The sequence below is a fragment of the Salvelinus namaycush genome, chromosome 20 (assembly GCF_016432855.1).
Source record: "Salvelinus namaycush isolate Seneca chromosome 20, SaNama_1.0, whole genome shotgun sequence".
Taxonomy (NCBI): Eukaryota; Metazoa; Chordata; class Actinopteri; order Salmoniformes; family Salmonidae; genus Salvelinus; species Salvelinus namaycush.
In genome coordinates this window covers 10,999,511-11,017,488 of record NC_052326.1, presented here as the reverse complement: position 1 = coordinate 11,017,488, position 17,978 = coordinate 10,999,511, and the positions used below count along the sequence as shown (strand labels likewise).

General features: G+C 41.3%; 2 protein-coding genes across 3 annotated transcripts; both read right to left on the bottom strand.

Annotated features, from left to right (window-relative positions):
* Positions 1 to 683: 683 nt before the first annotated feature.
* LOC120065027 (uncharacterized protein YBL113C-like) lies at positions 684 to 5,003 on the bottom strand. 2 transcript variants are annotated; one of them, XM_039015679.1, is made up of 4 exons: positions 4,892 to 5,003; positions 1,541 to 2,115; positions 1,277 to 1,432; positions 684 to 1,041 (listed from the first exon to the last, which is right to left on the bottom strand). In XM_039015679.1, exons 1-4 carry the CDS (start codon positions 4,909 to 4,911, stop codon positions 794 to 796), a joined length of 999 nt encoding a protein of 332 aa, XP_038871607.1. In that variant the 5' UTR covers positions 4,912 to 5,003; the 3' UTR covers positions 684 to 793. The 2 variants fall into 2 exon arrangements, with proteins under 2 accessions (XP_038871607.1, XP_038871606.1); XM_039015678.1 differs by lacking the exon at positions 4,892 to 5,003 and adding an exon at positions 2,893 to 3,355.
* A 4,231-nt stretch (positions 5,004 to 9,234) lies between these two features.
* On the bottom strand, positions 9,235 to 14,733 carry LOC120065585 (sodium-coupled monocarboxylate transporter 1-like). Its single transcript, XM_039016649.1, has 9 exons — positions 14,383 to 14,733; positions 12,985 to 13,050; positions 12,700 to 12,751; positions 12,323 to 12,390; positions 11,908 to 12,062; positions 11,637 to 11,777; positions 11,395 to 11,524; positions 10,342 to 10,446; positions 9,235 to 9,252 (listed from the first exon to the last, which is right to left on the bottom strand). The coding sequence occupies exons 1-9, from the start codon at positions 14,731 to 14,733 to the stop codon at positions 9,235 to 9,237; spliced, it is 1,086 nt and encodes a 361-aa protein (XP_038872577.1).
* Positions 14,734 to 17,978: the final 3,245 nt, after the last annotated feature.

Here is a 17,978-nt window from a genome sequence, read left to right as displayed (position 1 = left end):
CTTCCTTGCTGAGTGGCCTTTCAGGTTATGTTGATATAGGACTCTTTTTACTGTGGATATAGATACTTTTGTGCCTGTTTCCTACAGCATCTTCTCAAGGTCCTTTGCTGTTGTTCTGGAATTGATTTGCACTTTTCGCACCAAAGTACGTTCATCTCTAGGAGACAGAACACGTCTCCTTCTTGAGCGGTATGAGGGCTGTGTGGTCCCATGGTGTTTATACTTGCGTACTATTGTTTGAACAGATGAACGTGGTACCTTCAGGCGTTTGGAAATTGCTCCCAAGGATGAACCAGACTTGTGGAGATCTACAATTGAGGTCTTGGCTGATTTCTTTTAAATTTCCCATTATGTCAAGCAAAGAGGCATCGATTTTGAAGGTAGGCCTTGAAAGACATCCGCAGGTACACCTCCAATTGACTCAAATGATGTCAATTAGCCTATCAGAAGCTTCTAAAGCCATGACATAATTTTCTGGAATTTTCCAAGCTGTTTAATTAAAGGCACAGTCAACTTACTGTATGTAAACTTTTGACCCACTGGAATTGTGATACAGTGAATAGTGAAATAATCTGTCTGTAAACAATTGTTGGAAAAATGACGTGTCATGCACAAAGTAGATGTCCTAACCGACTTGCCAAAACTATAGTTTGTTTACAAAAGATTTGTGGAGTGGTTGAAAAACAAGTTTTAATGACTCCAACCTAAGTGTATGTAAACCTCCGACTTCAACTGTATAAACAATGCAACTGTTAAAGTGATGTTTAAAAAAAAGAAGAAGCTAGAATTGACATTAATAATCATCATCAATTGGCTGAAAAGCATGAAAGGTCGAGGCCTCATAGCCTGGGGAGCTCTCTCGTTCTTCAGTTAAGAACTCCAGGCGGAACTGTGATGGCTGGGACACATGTAGACGGTTATCCAAATTGAACTCATCCTCCGTCATATCAGTAGTTGTCATAGTTGGATTGTAGATTTGTGAACCATCGTAGAGTCCTCCTGAAATTACAAGTGTGTCGTCTGCTGCCAGGGATCCACCCACTGAAAATGCATTGAGTAGAGTTGTGAGAACTAATGTAACATTCACTACAGTAGCACAAATGTGTCAGCTATAATACAATATATATTTATGTATTACACAAGAATGAAATTAATATAATATTCAATTGGAGCCTGCATGCACTGTCAATGTGTCTACATCTTAGTGAGAATGACAAAATACATTTGAGATATTGACAAAAGATTTTATGAGAACATGATATATGAATTCTCTTACCTTCGGCCTCAGAGTTGTTATAGAGAGGCCGATGTGAGTATTGCCTCATATGGTTCCATCTATTCAACGTGTACATAAATATTCCCAGAACAAACACCCCGAGCACAACACTGAAGAAAACCGTCATGCCTTTTTCTGAATTGTCTAGTCCAAAACCTGTTGAATAAACCAGGAAAGATGTGAATAATTGAAATTCACTTACATTTATGTTGCATAATAAATAATCATCTTTAAAAGACAGACATATCAACCAGCAGCAGTTACCTTGTGTCACATTATGTGTTGCTGTTGTCATCGACGTGGCGGCATTGGTGGTTTGAGGAAGATTCTTAGTGGATTGTTGTGGCGGGATATTTGATGTACTGCTTTGGTTTTCAGTGGTCTTGGCTGCTTGGGTGGTTGGTGGAGTGGAGGGGACTATACCCGGGACTGTAATGGCTGCAGATGTAGCATTAGCTGTAGGGGCCAAAGCTGATGGTGTTGACTCAGTGGTTGTGTTTGAGCTCTCAGCCGGTGCTGTTGTGGTTGTTGAGTTGTCCTGCACAGCACTGTGAGTTGTTGTTCCAGTGCTGTTCTGACTTGAGTTATGGTAACTTGTAGTAGAGAGAGCACCGTCAACAGTGACATTTGAAGGAGTTGGCATGGCAGTGGTGTAGGTCTGGTTTGGAGCCATTGTCTCTATGATTGCAGTAACCAAACGGATATTTGTGGCAGTGGCATTAGTTCCTCTCTCAGAAGAGCTTGTCAGAGTTGTAGTTGTAGTCAAGGAAATGGCCAAAATAAAACTTGCCAGAGGTAGAGAAAGTCTGTGATCAATGGCCATCATGTTCTCTTTGGTCCTATAGTGAACAACATAATAAAAACATGTATTATAAGGATCCCAATTTTTCTTAAACCAGCTGTGTATACAGTGTTGACCAACCATATCTTAAAGTCCCTCAGGCTGTGTGTTCTTATATAGAAACAACACAAGCCTGTACTTGTCCTATTTTTTCACAGTCCCAAAGGATAACATACATATGAGTCACAACCAATGGTCTCTTAAAAATGTTTTTGGCACTGAGCAAATTTCTGGTCTGCTGAGCGCAAACTTGAATGTTGTGAAAATTCTGTGCAACTTCCAGAGCGAGATTACTGTGACCACTGAGGCTGTACCCGCTTTAAGTTACAGTTTAAACAGTGGCCAAATAGGCTACTGTGGCTATTTGATCATAATGTAGGCCTACCAGAGTGACCTACCATCAAAAACAATGGACAAAATGCATCCCATAACATTTTAACATGTAAATAGCTGTTCTATCATTCAGCCTACAGTAGCAGCCAATGTGTGGTTTTCAATGTAGGCCTACATTCCATGAGACTTTTGAAAAAACAAAACAAGCAGCGCTAGACATTAACCTGTTTATCCACTTGTCCTTCAGATAAGGAGGTGACTGACAATGGGGTTGTTTGATGCAAGAAACCATTTTACAAAATAAAATGCATTATTATTCCCATACCATTATTACAGAGAATCAGACAAATTATCCTACCATCTGCCTACTGGCTACTTAGCTTATTCAAGCCTGTCTCAAAATACAACACTGCCCCTTTAACACATAAAAAAAGCTCTTTACCTGACTCGCTTTTCAAAAATGTCTAGAAAGGTACACATGTTGGGATCTTGTAGGAAGCAATCACTCCCCTATTGCTGACTACAAATTATCTATAACTGGGCTAATAACAAACTAGCAAAGGATATGAACAAAATGTGCACAGGTGGCCACATGCAGCTCTTGCTTTAATCGCAAAAGAAGCACATCTACTCACGACCACAGCTGTAAAGTCCAGATCAAAACAAATAGCATGGATCCATTTATGACAATGATCTATTTGCATATAGGCTTACTACAGCTCTGATTGGTTATGCCGCACCGGTCTGTATAGTTTACGGGATGAGACCATGCCTATCAATGCAATAGAATCCTACTCTGATGCGTTCTGCCTACAATGCAATCTCTTGCATTGTTCGTTTTGTTTCGGGAGGTTGCATTGAAAGTGGCTAATATTGCGTTGATTCGATCACAATTTCCACAGTAACGCAAACGCTGATAGTGTTAACTAACATGGAAAACTCTAGAAAGTTGAGCGAAGTTCAATCTCGTTCTTCTCTCGGTGGACTGATAAAGAGTATTTCTTCTGCGCAGTAGTCACAGGGGAGCTGCGTAGCAGTCACGGGTAACTGCACGCACGTCGTTTAGAGGAAACGTTGATCACGACCCATGTTTTGTCATTGTATTCAGGTAGGCCTGCTGTGTATAGTAGCCTTTGTATTAGCAAAATGTTACAGCACATGTGTATTTGACCGAGGTAGGCAGAATCGCACCTCTTTCAGCCCACTAAAGAATTAACATCATAATAACTAAACGAGAGCCTACAGTATCAAAAAACCCTACCATCTAGAAGACGGAGACAGTACAGGTGCATCAAAGCTGGGACATAGAGACTAAAAAACAGCTTCTATCACCACTAGCCGGCCTCTGCCCAGTACCCTGCCCTGAACTTAGTCACTGTTACTAGCTGGCTACCACCAACCCTTCTGCTTCGAGACTGTTGCCCTACGTACATAGTCATTGAACACTGGGTACTTTAATAATGTCTACATACCGTTTTACCTACTTCATATGTATATACTGTATTCCAGTCAAGGCTCATCCTATATAACTACTGATGCACACACCTTTCCTATTCATATACTGCCCATACACACCATTATATACATACAGTATATATACATACAGTATATATATATATATATATATACCAGTCTCAACATCAACAGTGAAGAGGCGACTCCGGGATGCTGGCCTTCTAGGCAGAGATGTAAAGAAAAAGACATATCTCAGATTGGCCAATAAAAAGAAAAGAATAAAATGGGCAAAATAACACAGACACTGGACAGAGATATGGCTTTTTCTTTGCAACTCTGCAAACTTTTGCGGGTACTATTTAATGAAGCTGCCAGTTGAGGACTTGTGAGGCGTCTGTCATTGGAACACAGGAGGGATGGTTGCTGATAATGGGCCTCTGTACGCCTATGTAGATATTCCATTAAAAATCAGCTGTTTCCTGCTACAATAGTCATTTACAACATTAACAATGTCTATACTGTATTTCTGATCAATTTTATGTTATTTTAATGGACAAAAAATGAGCTTTTCTTTATTAAACAAGGTCATTTCTTAGTCACCCCAAACTTTTGAACGGTAGTGTATATATATTATAAACAGTAGTGTATATATATATATATATTCCGGTCTCTGACATTGCTCGTTCTGATATTTCTTCATTTAAATTAGTGTTATGTATTACTGCACTGTCGAAGCTAGAAACATAAGCATTTCGCTGCACCTGCGAGAACATCTGCAAAATACAGTATGTGTACACGACAAAATGTGGTTGGAACCGGAACAATACCAATGCACCTGCCTTCTGAAACTAAGTAGAGGGCAACTGAAATATTAAGCACATATGGTGTTTAATTAACATGCTATCTTTCGACTGTGTTTCTGGCCTTCCCTATACCTCTACCATTTTATTTTCACAGTCAACATTCAGAAAATAGTTTTAGCTCACCTTACACAGCCAGCACCCATGAGAGTGAAACCAGGAACTTGGTTTATTGCTTTGTTATCCACTCCCTACAGACCGCAGAGAGCAGAAGGCTTGCTTTCATGGCCCAGTGAAATGTGAAGTGGGCGGTCCTCTTCTGTGTTCACTTCCTTTATTGTCTGCTGGTTGGCAAGGAGACCTGGTCATTAGTCAGACAAACTCTTTACATGTAGGCTTACAGTCAACAAATCAGAACTTTTTGCAGATACGTTATCTTTAAGTTATTATTTAAACCAGTGTTCCGGAGAGGCAAGAATGGAAGGATGTGATTTCTCTACCTTTTTTTGGATGTTTGTGTATGGTAGGCTGCACAAATCGCTTTGTCTACTGCATGTTAACTGTATGTGACCCTGGGTATTTGCCCCAGGAAAACAACATTGAAGTAGTATGTTAGTAGCGTACAGTTGTTTGTGGTTAATGAATATGGTCACCTCGGTAAAGATGCATGTGATGCATACAAGATACAGTATAACTGTTGCGCTCCTAACCTGTTTAGAAATAAGCATGCATTTGTGTCTAGCTCATTGCTCTGAACCAAGCATGTTTGTGAAAACAACTTGACAATGAAAGAAATCCCAAAAAGAACAATCACAGCAAGCTAACTCGGTATACATGTCAGCACAATCTTTATGGCCACAAAATGAATATACAGTAAAATGTATTGTATCAGCCTAAAGGGCTGTAAAACACAAAATAAACATGATTACATATCAACTGCATGTGCTCATATTACAAGTCCATTGTTTGTAGTGACAAGTAGGTTAGATGTACATTTTAATTTATGTATTTTTAATTAAACCTATTTTATTTATAATCTTAACACAATGTTGAAAAGTCATAAACCCCTACCTGACAACCCATCGACCCCAAACTGTTCACACCCCTCTTGTTGGCGATTTATTTTTGTTGTTGCAGTTTTAAAGCTAATTTCCTCCAATTATAGACATTTTGCCATGTCATATGTGTGTTCACATGATACTTTAGTGACTCAACAAAAACAAAGGAGGTCGCTTTGGGGTTGAGGCCCCTGGTCAATTAATCTGGCCATGATAACTACAAGATTTAGATAGCTGGTTAGCCTAACATACCTACCTAGCTACCATAGGCTACCTAGTTGATCAACTGGACATTTTTGACAGGTTATAAATAGCTCTTTAAAGTCTGTCAGTGAGTGACATAGCAAGAGGAAAACTGCCCGTACACTAACACATTTTGAATTGGTGCCTTGTGCATTCTCTACTATTACAACTCTCGGCAGCAATAAATTGAAAATAACATGTATGTTTTGTCGGACCCACGGTTCATATTGACCCTGTTGAATATGGGGTTAGTAATGCTAGTCCTTTGTTCTTGTTCTTCACACACATTTGCTGATTAGAGACTTCATCTGCGTAATTACACACTTGGGCTTCCTTTTCTTAGCAATGCATTTCCTTACAATAAATCTAGAATGGAAAGGTGAGCGGACAAATCGTTCTCTTGGAGCACTCCAGTTGACAGAGTGCATTTAGCTTGGTGGCAGCATCACATTTTAGTGACCTTCTCCACATCCTTCTCCACAATGTTAAACTGAGAGTCTTTGAATCCAGCGTTGTTTGATCCATTCTTCAGCTCTGATCCAGCCTTTTCATTAATCTCAGAGTCTAATGCCTGTGGAAGACACACAAAGACCACACCAGGAGCCAGTTAACACACACACAGATAGACACAGCCACAGAACATTCAATACAGATGTAGGTCTACAGTATGAGAGAGAGAGGGTTGGAGGAAGAGGCTTTACCTCTGAGTCCTTGCCACAGCCAGCGCAGAATAGATCACTTCTCCTTACAAAGAGATCCAAGCGTAGATTCTCCTGCTTGCAGCCACCTGGAAAGACACAACACAGGGAGATGTCTGGCTTAATAAGTAAATGCATACAATATCAATTTGAACAAGCCTAAGTCATTATACTTAGGGCCCAGAGTTTTTCCGAAACCAAACTCCTCGTCAGGTCATGATGTCAAACATAACTCAATACATGCACTATGCTGTTAGGGTTAGCGCTAAAGGAGGTGTCCTCACCTGTGATAGCGCTTACCACCAGGCCCACGATCACAGTCACCAGAGAGCCCAGGAGACAGAAGTACAAGTAGGACAGGGAGTACCATGAGTCTGCCAGAGCTGGCCGGTCACTGTAACTACAAGAGAAAGAGTTATACCTGAGCAACTTTATCTCAGCCCCCCTAACACACTAGCCTCGTGAAATCAGATTCCTTCCAGTGAAACAGAATGTAAGCTGTAGCAAGATCAGGCTGGTTTAACAAGGCTGCTAAACCATAGCTATAAGCACCATAGGACTGGTCAAAGGTTGTACACTATATGGGGAATAGGGTGACTTTGGAGACAGTGGTTCTAAAGTGACTGTGAGTAACTCACTCGGGCAGAGGGGTCAGTGTTACTGCGCTGGTCCATGGGGTCAGGGTGGTGTAGTTCAGGTCCTGTGTGCGGTTACAGCCTGCCACACTGATTGGCAGGGGGTTGGTCTTATCAGCTAAGGGTGGGTATATCTGCGCTCCAATCCCTACCCACAGGGTAATAACAAGGCCCACAATCAGTCCTGTGAGTCCCCCCTGCAAGGCATAAGGAAGCAGTCTCAGTACTGTCTTACCTATAGAGATACCTTATATACATTTGTATGTTGCCTAACCTTTAACATTGTTGTATTTAACAACAAAATATTGATTTGTATGTCAGGACTTTTATAGTGTTTACAGATGTTCATTTCTCTTTGAGTAATGAGTTAATCAGTCTTTGAGTATGAATGATGACATTGATATGAATAAGATTGGGGATGCCTACTGTTGAGTTGGCTGTGCGCCAGAACATGCCTAGTACGTAAAGTCCAAGAAGAGGTCCACTTATCATTCCAAATATGGACAGTGCTGCCTGAAAAGAGATAACTGTTAGAAACATAAAGTGGAGGGGATGACTACCAGACAGCAGGTGGTGCTACAGAGCCACATCTGATTGTTTTCCTACCTGCAAAATGCTTCCCATCAGGGAAGCTATTGCAGCCATCCCAATGCACAAAAACCCGAAGAAAACACCTGGAATATGTCCAAAGATAATTAAATATCCCATAAACATATGATGATTAAGAATATATTTACATGTAAAGTAACAACATATAATGTACATACTAAAGAAAAATTCTAACTGACCTTCTATATTTGTATCACAGTATTATTTGAATGAACCCACATATAATTTTGTTCGTCTTACATAGGGCTGTGGCGGTCATGACATTTTGTCAGACGGTTATTGTTTTGTGTGAAACTCACTGAGGCCCATGTTGATCCAGGACACCTGTTTCTCTGTCAGGTTTTTGCACACTGGCCTGACAAAGTCCTCCACAGTGACAGCCACCAGCGCATTGATGCTGGAGGACACAGTACTGAAACAGACACAATGACAATAGATGAGGAGAAGAGAAAGAAGGTCCTTTGTCTGCAGGGAATTCATAGTTAAACACATTCATTGATAGGTTTGTAGTGGAGTACCGCTTGTGTTTGGACCCAGGACGGGGTAGGGGGTCGTGAGGTGGGGTTTTGTTACTATGCCAATCAATTTAAATATCCATCTAGACCTTTTCCACCTAGAACATTTGTGTGACCAAACCTTCTCTATTTGAGTTCCCCTTGGAGTATTCTCACCTTAGGGTACCACTGTACGCTGCAGACACAAACAATCCAGGGACTCCAGGATAGGCTGCCAGAGTGTCCATCACCAGGTAAGGAAGCAGCTTGTTTACACACACACACACACACACCGGTCAGTTTCAACATTTGATAACACTGCCGTAGTCAAATCAAATTCAAATCAAACCACATTTTATTTGTCACATGCTTTGTGGACAACAGGTGTAGACTAACAATGAAATGTTTACTTATGGGTCCTTTTCCAACAATGCAGAGTTAAAGATAAGAAGAAAAAAAATTGTGACACTGAATAACATGGCTATATATATGGAGTAGAAAATAACATTGCTATATATAGGGAGTAGAAAATAACATGCATATATACAGGGAGTACCAGTACTGAGTCGATGTGCAGGGGTATGAGGTAATTGAGGTAGTTGTGTACTGTACATATAGGTAGGGGTAAAATGACTAGCAGCTGCGTATGGGGTGAGTGTAAATGTGTGTGTTGGGGTGTCAGTGGAAGTATGTGTGAGTGTGGGTAGAGTCCAGTGTGCATGCATAGAGTCAGTGAAAGAGAGGGTCAAAAGGGTAGCCATTTGATTATCTATTTAGCAGTCTTGTTTAGTCTTATGGCTTGGGGTAGATCTGTTCAGTGTCAGAGAGAGCAGTCTGGGGCTTGGGTGGCTGGAGTCTTGGACAATTTTTTGGGCCATCCTCTGAAACCGTATGGTATAAAAGTCCTGGATGACAGGGAGCTCGGCCCCAGTGATATACTGGGCCATAGGCACTACCCTATGTAGCGCCTGGCGGTTGGACGCCAAACAGTTGCCATACGAAGTGGTGATGCTGTCACGCCCTGATCTGTTTCACCTGTTCCTGTGATTGTCTCCACCTCCTCCAGGTGTCGCTTATTTTCCTTAGTGTATTTATCCCTGTGCTTCCTGTCTCTCTCTGCCAGCTCTTCTTGTATGTTTAGTCAAGTCAACCAGCGTGTTTTTTCCATACTCCTTTTTGCTATTCTCCTTTTTCTAGTCCTCTCGGTTTTGACCCTTGCCTGTTTCTGGACTCTGTACCCGCCTACCTGACCATTCTGCCTGCCTTGACCATGAGCCTATCTGCCACTCGGTACCTCCTGGACTCTGATCTGGTTTTGACCTTTTTGCCTGTCCACGACCATTCTCTTTCCTACCCCTTTGGATTATTAAAATTGTAAGACTCCAACCATCTGCATCTGGGTCTTGCCTTGTGCCTTGATAGTACAAACTGGCCATGACAGACCCAGCAGACTTGGACCAGCTCTGCCACGCTGTCTCCCCGCAGGGAGCCACCATTAGGAGACATGAGGAGTTGGTATAGGGCCTTTTGGAAGGGCTGCATCTGGGTCTCGCCTTGTGCCTTTATAAATGCAGCCAGTCAAGATGCTCTCGATGGTGCAGCCATTTAACTTTTTGAGGATCTGAGGGCCCATGCCAAATCTTTTCAGCCTCCCGACAGGGAAGAGGCATTGCCATGCCCTCTTCAAGACTGCGTTGGTGTGTTTGGACCATGATAGACTGAGGAACTTGAAGCTCTGACATGCTCCACAACAGCCCCATAGATGTGAATGGGGGCATGCTTGGGCCCTCCTTTCCCTGAAGTCCACAATCAGCTTTTTTGTCTTGCTGACAGCTTTTTTGTCTTGCTGACGTTGAGGGAGAGGTTGTTGTCCTGGCACCACACTGCCACGTCTCTAACCTCATCCCTATAGGCTGTCTCCTCATCGTTGGCTATCAGGCCCACCACCGTTGTGTCATCGGCAAACTTAATGTTGGTGTTACAGTCATGCAAAGCCACGCAGTCCTGGGTGAACAGGGAGTACAGAAGGGGACTAAGCACGCACCCCTGAGGGGCCCCCGTGTTGAGGGTCAGCGTGGTGGATATGTTATTGCCTACTCTCACCACCTTGGGGCAGCCCATCAGGAAGTTCAGGATCCAGTTGCAGAGGGAGGTGTTTAGTCCCATGGTCCTTAGTATAGTGATGAGCTTTGAGGGTACTAGGGTGTTGAACGCTGAGCTGTAGTCAATGAACAGCATTCTCACATAGTTGTTCTTTTGCCCAAGTGGGAAAAGGCAGTGTGGAGATAGAGATTGCGTCATCTTTGGATCTGTTGGGTAAGTATGCGAATTGGAGGGTCCAAGGTGTCTGGGTGATGGTGTTGATGTGAGTCATTTCAAAGCCAGCCTTTCAAAGCATTTCATGGCTACAGATGTGTGTGCTAAGGGGCGATAGTCATTTAGATGTGTTACCTTGGCGTTCTTAAGCACAGGGACTATGGTGGTCTGCTAGAAACATGTAGGTATTACAAACTGGGTCAGAGAGAGGTTGCAAATGTCAGTGAAGACGAAGGAGAGCTTTGTATGAGCTTTGTATGCATGTCTGTGTGAATAAAGATCATCTAGAGGTTTTTTCCCCCTATAGTCGCACAGTTGACATGCTGGTAGAAATGATGTAAAACGGATTTCAGTTTCTCTGCATTGAAATCACCAGCCACTCGGAGCTCCGCCTCTGGAAGAGCATTTTCTTGTTGGCTTATGGCCTTACAGCTTGTTGAGTACGGTCTTAGTGCCAGCATCGGTTTGTGGTGGTAAATAGACAGCCACAAAAAATTGGTAAAAAGTATGGTCTACAATTTATCATGAGATATTCTAACTCAGGCGAGCAGAACCTTGAGACTTCCTTAATATTAGTGCAGCAATTTATATACCGTCCATGCCTATATTAACCATAGCTGTCTTACACTTACTTACCTGATCAACAGCCCCTACATCACCGTTAGTGAATGGATCACAGTCTTTGTAAATGGAGTACATGGTGAGGCCGGAGAACACTGCTAAGCTCACAGTCAACCAGAGACCAATTATATTCCCATACAGTGACCTGAGGGTTTTAAAGAAAGCAAACATGGAACAAACACTCATATTGCTATTCTTCTTTCACAGCTTTTCCTGTATGATTGTTCTAAATTGTGGAAAGTAGGAGTGCACCTTACAGTTTGGCTTGGGTTAGGGTTTTGCAAGAGATGTAACGCTGCACCTGTGACTGGTTGATGGAGTAAATGGACACCCACATCACACTGCCACCAACCACGATCGTCCAGAACGTGTGACGCTTCAAAGGGTCTGGATCAAAACTGCATTAGAAGGTATAAAATGGAAAACACTCAGGAAACTATGAGGAGTAGCACAGTATGGTGCTGGTAATTCATTTTTATCATTGTAGCTATTCAATCCCTGCATGACATTTGTGGACATTATACTTACTCAAACGCGCTGAGCCTGCCTCCCTGGTAGCAGTCGTCCCAGATCTTCCCCAGGCCCCCCTGGATGACAGCCCCCCTGGCGATGACAGCCACGAAACCTGCTAACATGATCACCATCTGAAACACGTCTGTCCATATCACCGCCTTCAGACCTCCCTGAGAACCATAATACAACATGGAGTCAGGGGAAGGAATGTACAGTATGCCGTAACCTCATGTACACAAAAGTGGTATGTTCAAGTGTAGGTTCTGTTGTGTTTCCTGGACCCTAGTAATTGCCCATAACTGGGGCACAGAGTTTTCCCTGCATGGTCATGTCATGGGGGTCAGGAAAAACTCCTGGCCTTGGTCATGTGTATTGTCACAGCAGGAAGGTGTTGATTGCTGATTGGGAGTGTGTGAGATGAGCCACTGACCAGGGTACAGTAGATGATGCACACCACCCCAGTGGCCACCAGCACTCCCCAGAGGTTCATCCCTGTGACTGAAACACACAGAGGTACAGACCTGTTTACATGACTTGTCTAAATAATACTCTTCAACTGTTTGCTTGAGATTAAACTATATACATATGAATCGTGTATGATATCACTTAACCTAACAATATCTGCATGTTCTCTTTTGAGCTGCTGATACCATCAATTTATTAACAATTAGACAACACAATCATCAGATCATAGACCAATTTAATTAGCTAAATATGTATAATCAGTCAGACCCTCGATCAACGCACATATAATATTATTGTGGTTAGGATAAGGGACATTACAGAGGTACTTTGCATATGACTTACTTTGATTGAGTGCGAGAGCAGGCGCATAGATGACCATACCAGTGTACAGGGCCTGAAAGAAACACAGCAATTAGTTGATTGATGTAAACATATACTTGATGCACATTCATAAAGGTGGAATGTTTACCTGAGATGGCCAGATGGCTTCAGAAAAACAGGCAATGGAAAAAAGAGGGGCCATTTTTTGTCGTTAAAATATTACAGATATTATTGTTTCCACCAAATCCTTAGGGAAGTATTGCCTATCCTTTCATCCCATCTTCATGATGTTAACTGAATATTTACCGTTTGTGTGATGTACATGGATGTCCCGATCACCCGAATCAACTTATTAAAGCGCATCTCCAGATACTGCAGAGAAAATAAACATTTTAGTCAAACCTGACCTGATTTCATTGTCTTTTTACACTTGTAAATATTTGTTCCTACCCAGCTAACAACAACATGTTCCCAAATTGTTTGAGAACGTTCCCGTAAGTGTCTCACTAGGTCACTAACCCTCAGAAAACTGAACACATTAATTTTATTGCAACGCCCCATGAAATGTTTCTAGAACATTAATATTGTATATTCTGGGAACATGGTAACCATGTTCTGAGTATGTTCTGTTTCAAATTAAGGGAATGTTCCTCCTAACTCTGACATCAAAATCTGCTAAAAGGGTTCTCAGAAGGTCTTTGTTAACATAGATTGTTCCCCTAACTAATGGAAAACTGGACACTCAAACATTACGGGTAACATTACAAAAATGTTCTTTCTCCCTAGAATTGTTATCTGGGTAATCAGGAAGTGATGATAATGAAAGATGCGTAGACTTTTCATAAGTATATCCTGGTTCACACCTACCAAGCTATCCACAACTCTGGACCCAAGTATCTCTTGTACCTCATTCTACCCTCCTGCCCCACATGCACCTCTCGCTCCTCCAGGTCCGTCTACCTTCAGCACCCCCGCAGCAGACTACAAACTATGGGTGACAGGGCTTTCAGACACTGTTAGGGCTGCAGAGTCTCGTTCCTACTTTAAGGCATAGCTCAAGACTGTGCTGTTCAGAAATGCTGTCAAGGACCTCAGCTAATTCTGTTATTGTGTCCTCTGGATCTGGCGACACATGTATATAGCTTTGATTGTTGTCTGTGTTCTATGTTCTGGATTGTTTTTATTATTATTTATTATAAAATGTTTGCACCTTGGGTCTGAGAAAAGCGCTTCGCAAATTAGAATCATCATTATTATCTGCAAGTCTAAAGCCTAAAACATTATTTTGATTAAGACACCAATGGTTTCTTTGTCAAAACAAAGGAAATAATTGTATGGACTTTTAATGCAATTAGTCACATATTTAGTCCTCATAGATGCTGAATGTAACAGATGTAACAGATGTAACAGGAAGACACCCCTCCTGGATTAGATTGCTTTCATGGATCAGTGATGAATCATTAGTTCAATTACAACGGATAGACATGTTAGAGCACACCCTTTCATCTACACCTCTCCCTGCTGATTCATCTTAATTCCTACACCCAACCTCTTACCCAAGCTCCCCTATTCCTCTTCACTGTATCTCCATCCACGTTGATTGCACTTGCTGTTTGACCGGTACAATAGACCCAGTCGAATAGTCACAAAAGTACAATGTATTTGACCCAGGTGGGTCTGACACTGTCTGGTATATCTCCTTACCTCATAGGTGCTGGTGATGCCCAGGCGGTAGAAGAGAGGGACAAAAATCTCGGCGGTGATGATGGACATGATGGCATAGGAGATGGCAAAGATCCAGTAGTCCGTCCCAAACCGATAGGCTTCGACTGGCGTGCCGATCACGGTGATGCCAGACATGAAGCTGGCAGTGAGGGACATGGCAACGGGCACCGCTGTCATCTGACGGCCCCCCAGCAGGAACTCACCGCTGTTGTTGTTCTTGCGGCCCCGGATGGCTTGGAACAGGCCAATGCCAGCTGCCCCCAGGACTGTGCCCACAAACACCACATAGTCCCACACCGAGAACGAGGCCACGGGGCCCCCTGTGCCCATCGTCATGGTTAATGAGCCCAGAAGAGATCTCTCAGGCAGGGATCAACACTTATCTCACCTTTACTATCTAAACACCTTCACCCACTGCTCGTAACTTAGATCTTACAGGTTGATTGTTAGGCAATGTTGCTAATATTTAATTTCCTTTCTTTCCAATGCACACAATTTTTCCTATTTAAAATTCGATCAAATGAATGTTATATGAATTACAGAATTATTTAACTTTCACAAAGTAGAATTCTTATTTTATTTTTATCAAGAATGTCAAAATAAAACACTTTTACTAAAATTGAGGCCAACCATTCTTCAGTCTTCCAAGAGAACAAACCAATAGCACATAAATTCTCAGTCAACTAGATATGCACCTCAGTATCAATACAGATTAAGTTTTGAAATTATTGCAGTTATTTGACACTTACAATAGACATCCACAATGGAAAGAAATGTCCTTCGACAAACATCCTAGAATCCCAAGAACTAGTGTCCAATATTCCTATGTGATAAGTCTTCCTTACTTGTTGAGGTTGAACAACGCTGAAAACTACTAGCAAAGCATCCTCCAGTTTAGCAAGACTTCCATGTGTGCTCCCCTTGTCCTGACAAAAGCATGGAAGAACACACTATTGGTGCTGGTTAACCATAAATACAACTTTAATTAATCATCACCCAAGGACAACAGATACAGAATTCACCGCACCGCCTTCTAAGATTGTAAAACGGAATGATCTTTATATCTGATTTCATAAAGTGTGTTTGGCCTGCCGGCTGCTCTACCATTCAATAGAAATATACTGTTGGTTTTATTATTGAGGTAAAACACCATGCATTGTCAGCCTGACACTGTTGTAACTGTCGAAGCATGGGATCCGCAGCAAGAACTCCTGCAGTACTTATGGACTCTAAGACCAAACTTTTTATTATATGTTGTATCATTTTCGTGTGTTTTTGTTCTACCTTATGTTATTTTTAGTACTACAATTATATTAATTACTGCATTGTTGGGTTTAGAGCTTGCAAGGAAGTCAGTTACAATGCAGTACAACCCTGTACTAGTGAACATGACATTACAACTTCACTGATTAGACTTTCCAGACAAGCAAAGTCAGCTGTGAGATAGAACAACACACGCAGTCATTGATCAGCCATTGATGAGTCATTCCATCCCATTGCATGAGTCACTATATTGGAAAAAATATTTTAGATGCGAGCACTTTTTGAAATAGAAGACAATGTCCAGGTTTTGGGGATAATAAGGATACTGAATCACTCAAGGACTCAGTTACAACCTTACATGACCATGAGATACAGGGATAATCCTCTATACAATCATGAACATCAAATTAAAACACTTAAACTGCAATATGTAACTTTTTGGGCTACCGACCAAATTCACATAGAAATGTGAGTTATAGATCTGTCATTCTCAATGAAAGCAAGTCTAAGAAGCGGTATATCTGTTCTATGTGCATTTTTTCTATGCTTCCCCTTCTTAACCCTCCTGTTGTGTTCGTTTCATGTTAATTCATTCTGTGTTCTCGGTCCAAAATTACCCCCCTATTATAGCTGATTATAAATCCATAATAATACACATATTATCACCTAATGTCATGTTAGATCTTTTTATCAACTTAAGTTATTGTGAACATTACAAGTTTTGAGCTTCTATTTGCTATTTATGGCCTGTAGGCCTCATTGACCTGAGCGCAAACAACTTGTTTTTGAGTAAAAAAAGCATAATGTATCGATTATTTTGACTATAACAAATACTCAGATGAAACATATTGTGCTATTTATCACAGACTATCTTGTGTCAAAGTTTAACAAGGACATTTGTTTTGAAACCATTTCAAATGTTTAAATAGTAGGCCCAAAATAACATCTGTTGTGTTCCTGGTCAAAACAGACCGGTATGATTTTATTAGTAAAGAAAGGACATAGGCCCAAAACTACACATGAAAACTTTACCATATTACAAAATTAATGTCTGAACACATTAAAGAACAACAGTAACAATAACAGTATTACTAACAATAACAAAAACATTGAAATAGAGTTGACTCCATATTGTTCACAAATTCAATGAGCATTTCCACAAATAACAGCATCTTATTTTTATGGTGCAGGTAAAACAATCTGGTCATATTAAAAAAAGTGCATGAAACTTGAAAGATAAAAAAGAACATACCTTATCAAGGTTGTTAACTCGCCCTCTGTTGTAATCCAGGACAGCGTTGGGCTTCTTGTCCTCCTTGGTACTCACAGCGGTATCCCTGTGCAGAGTTGTCATCAGGAGCACATTCTTCTTTTTCTTTGGGCAGACACAAGAGTGTGTGTGTGTGTGTGTGTGTGTGTGTGTGTGTGTGTGTGTGTGTGTGTGTGTGTGTGTGTGTGTGTGTGTGTGTGTGTGTGTGTGTGTGTGTGTGTGTGTGTGTGTGTGTGTGTGTGTGTGTGTGTGTGTGTGTGTGTGTGTGTGTGTGTGTGAGTGCTTGCGTGCGTGCGTGTGAGTGCGTGCGTGCGTGTGGGGGTCTGGGAAAAGAAGGGTGTCCAGCTGATGTGTGTCTACTTTTTGAAATAGAAGACAATGTCCAGGTTTTGGGGAAAATAAGGATACTGAATCACTCAAGGACTCAGTTACAACCTTACATGACCATGAGATACAGGGATAATCCTCTATACAATCATGAACATCAAATTAAAACACTTAAACTGCAATATGTAACTTTTTGGGCTACCGACCAAATTCACATAGAAATGTGAGTTAAAGATCTGTCATTCTCAATGAAAGCAAGTCTAAGAAGCGGTATATCTGTTCTATGTGCATTTTTTCTATGCTTCCCCTTCTTAACCCTCCTGTTGTGTTCGTTTCGTGTTAATTAATTCTGTGTTCTCGGTCCAAAATTACCCCCCCATTATAGCTGATTATAAATCCATAATAATACACATATTATCACCTAATGTCATGTTAGATCTTTTTATCAACTTAAGTTATTGTGAACATTACAAGTTTTGAGCTTCTATTTGCTATTTATGGCCTGTAGGCCTCATTGACCTGAGCGCAAACAACTTGTTTTTGAGTAAAAAAAGCATAATGTATCGATTATTTTGACTATAACAAATACTCAGATGAAACATATTGTGCTATTTATCACAGACTATCTTGTGTCAAAGTTTAACAAGGACATTTGTTTTGAAACCATTTCAAATGTTTAAATAGTAGGCCCAAAATAACATCTGTTGTGTTCCTG

Coding starts and splice junctions, on each gene's coding strand:
- LOC120065027 (XM_039015678.1), bottom strand. CDS start 2,930: ATGTGTACCTTTCTAGACATTTTTGAAAAGCGAGTCAG. Junction 2,116..2,892: donor ATTTTTGAAAAGCGAGTCAG/GTAAAGAGCTTT, acceptor TGTTCACTATAG/GACCAAAGAGAACATGATGG. Junction 1,042..1,276: donor TAACAACTCTGAGGCCGAAG/GTAAGAGAATTC, acceptor ATGCATTTTCAG/TGGGTGGATCCCTGGCAGCA.
- LOC120065585 (XM_039016649.1), bottom strand. CDS start 14,733: ATGGGCACAGGGGGCCCCGTGGCCTCGTTCTCGGTGTGGGACTATGTG. Junction 12,063..12,322: donor GCATCATCTACTGTACCCTG/GTCAGTGGCTCA, acceptor TATGGTTCTCAG/GGAGGTCTGAAGGCGGTGAT. Junction 11,525..11,636: donor ACCCTAACCCAAGCCAAACT/GTAAGGTGCACT, acceptor TAAAACCCTCAG/GTCACTGTATGGGAATATAA.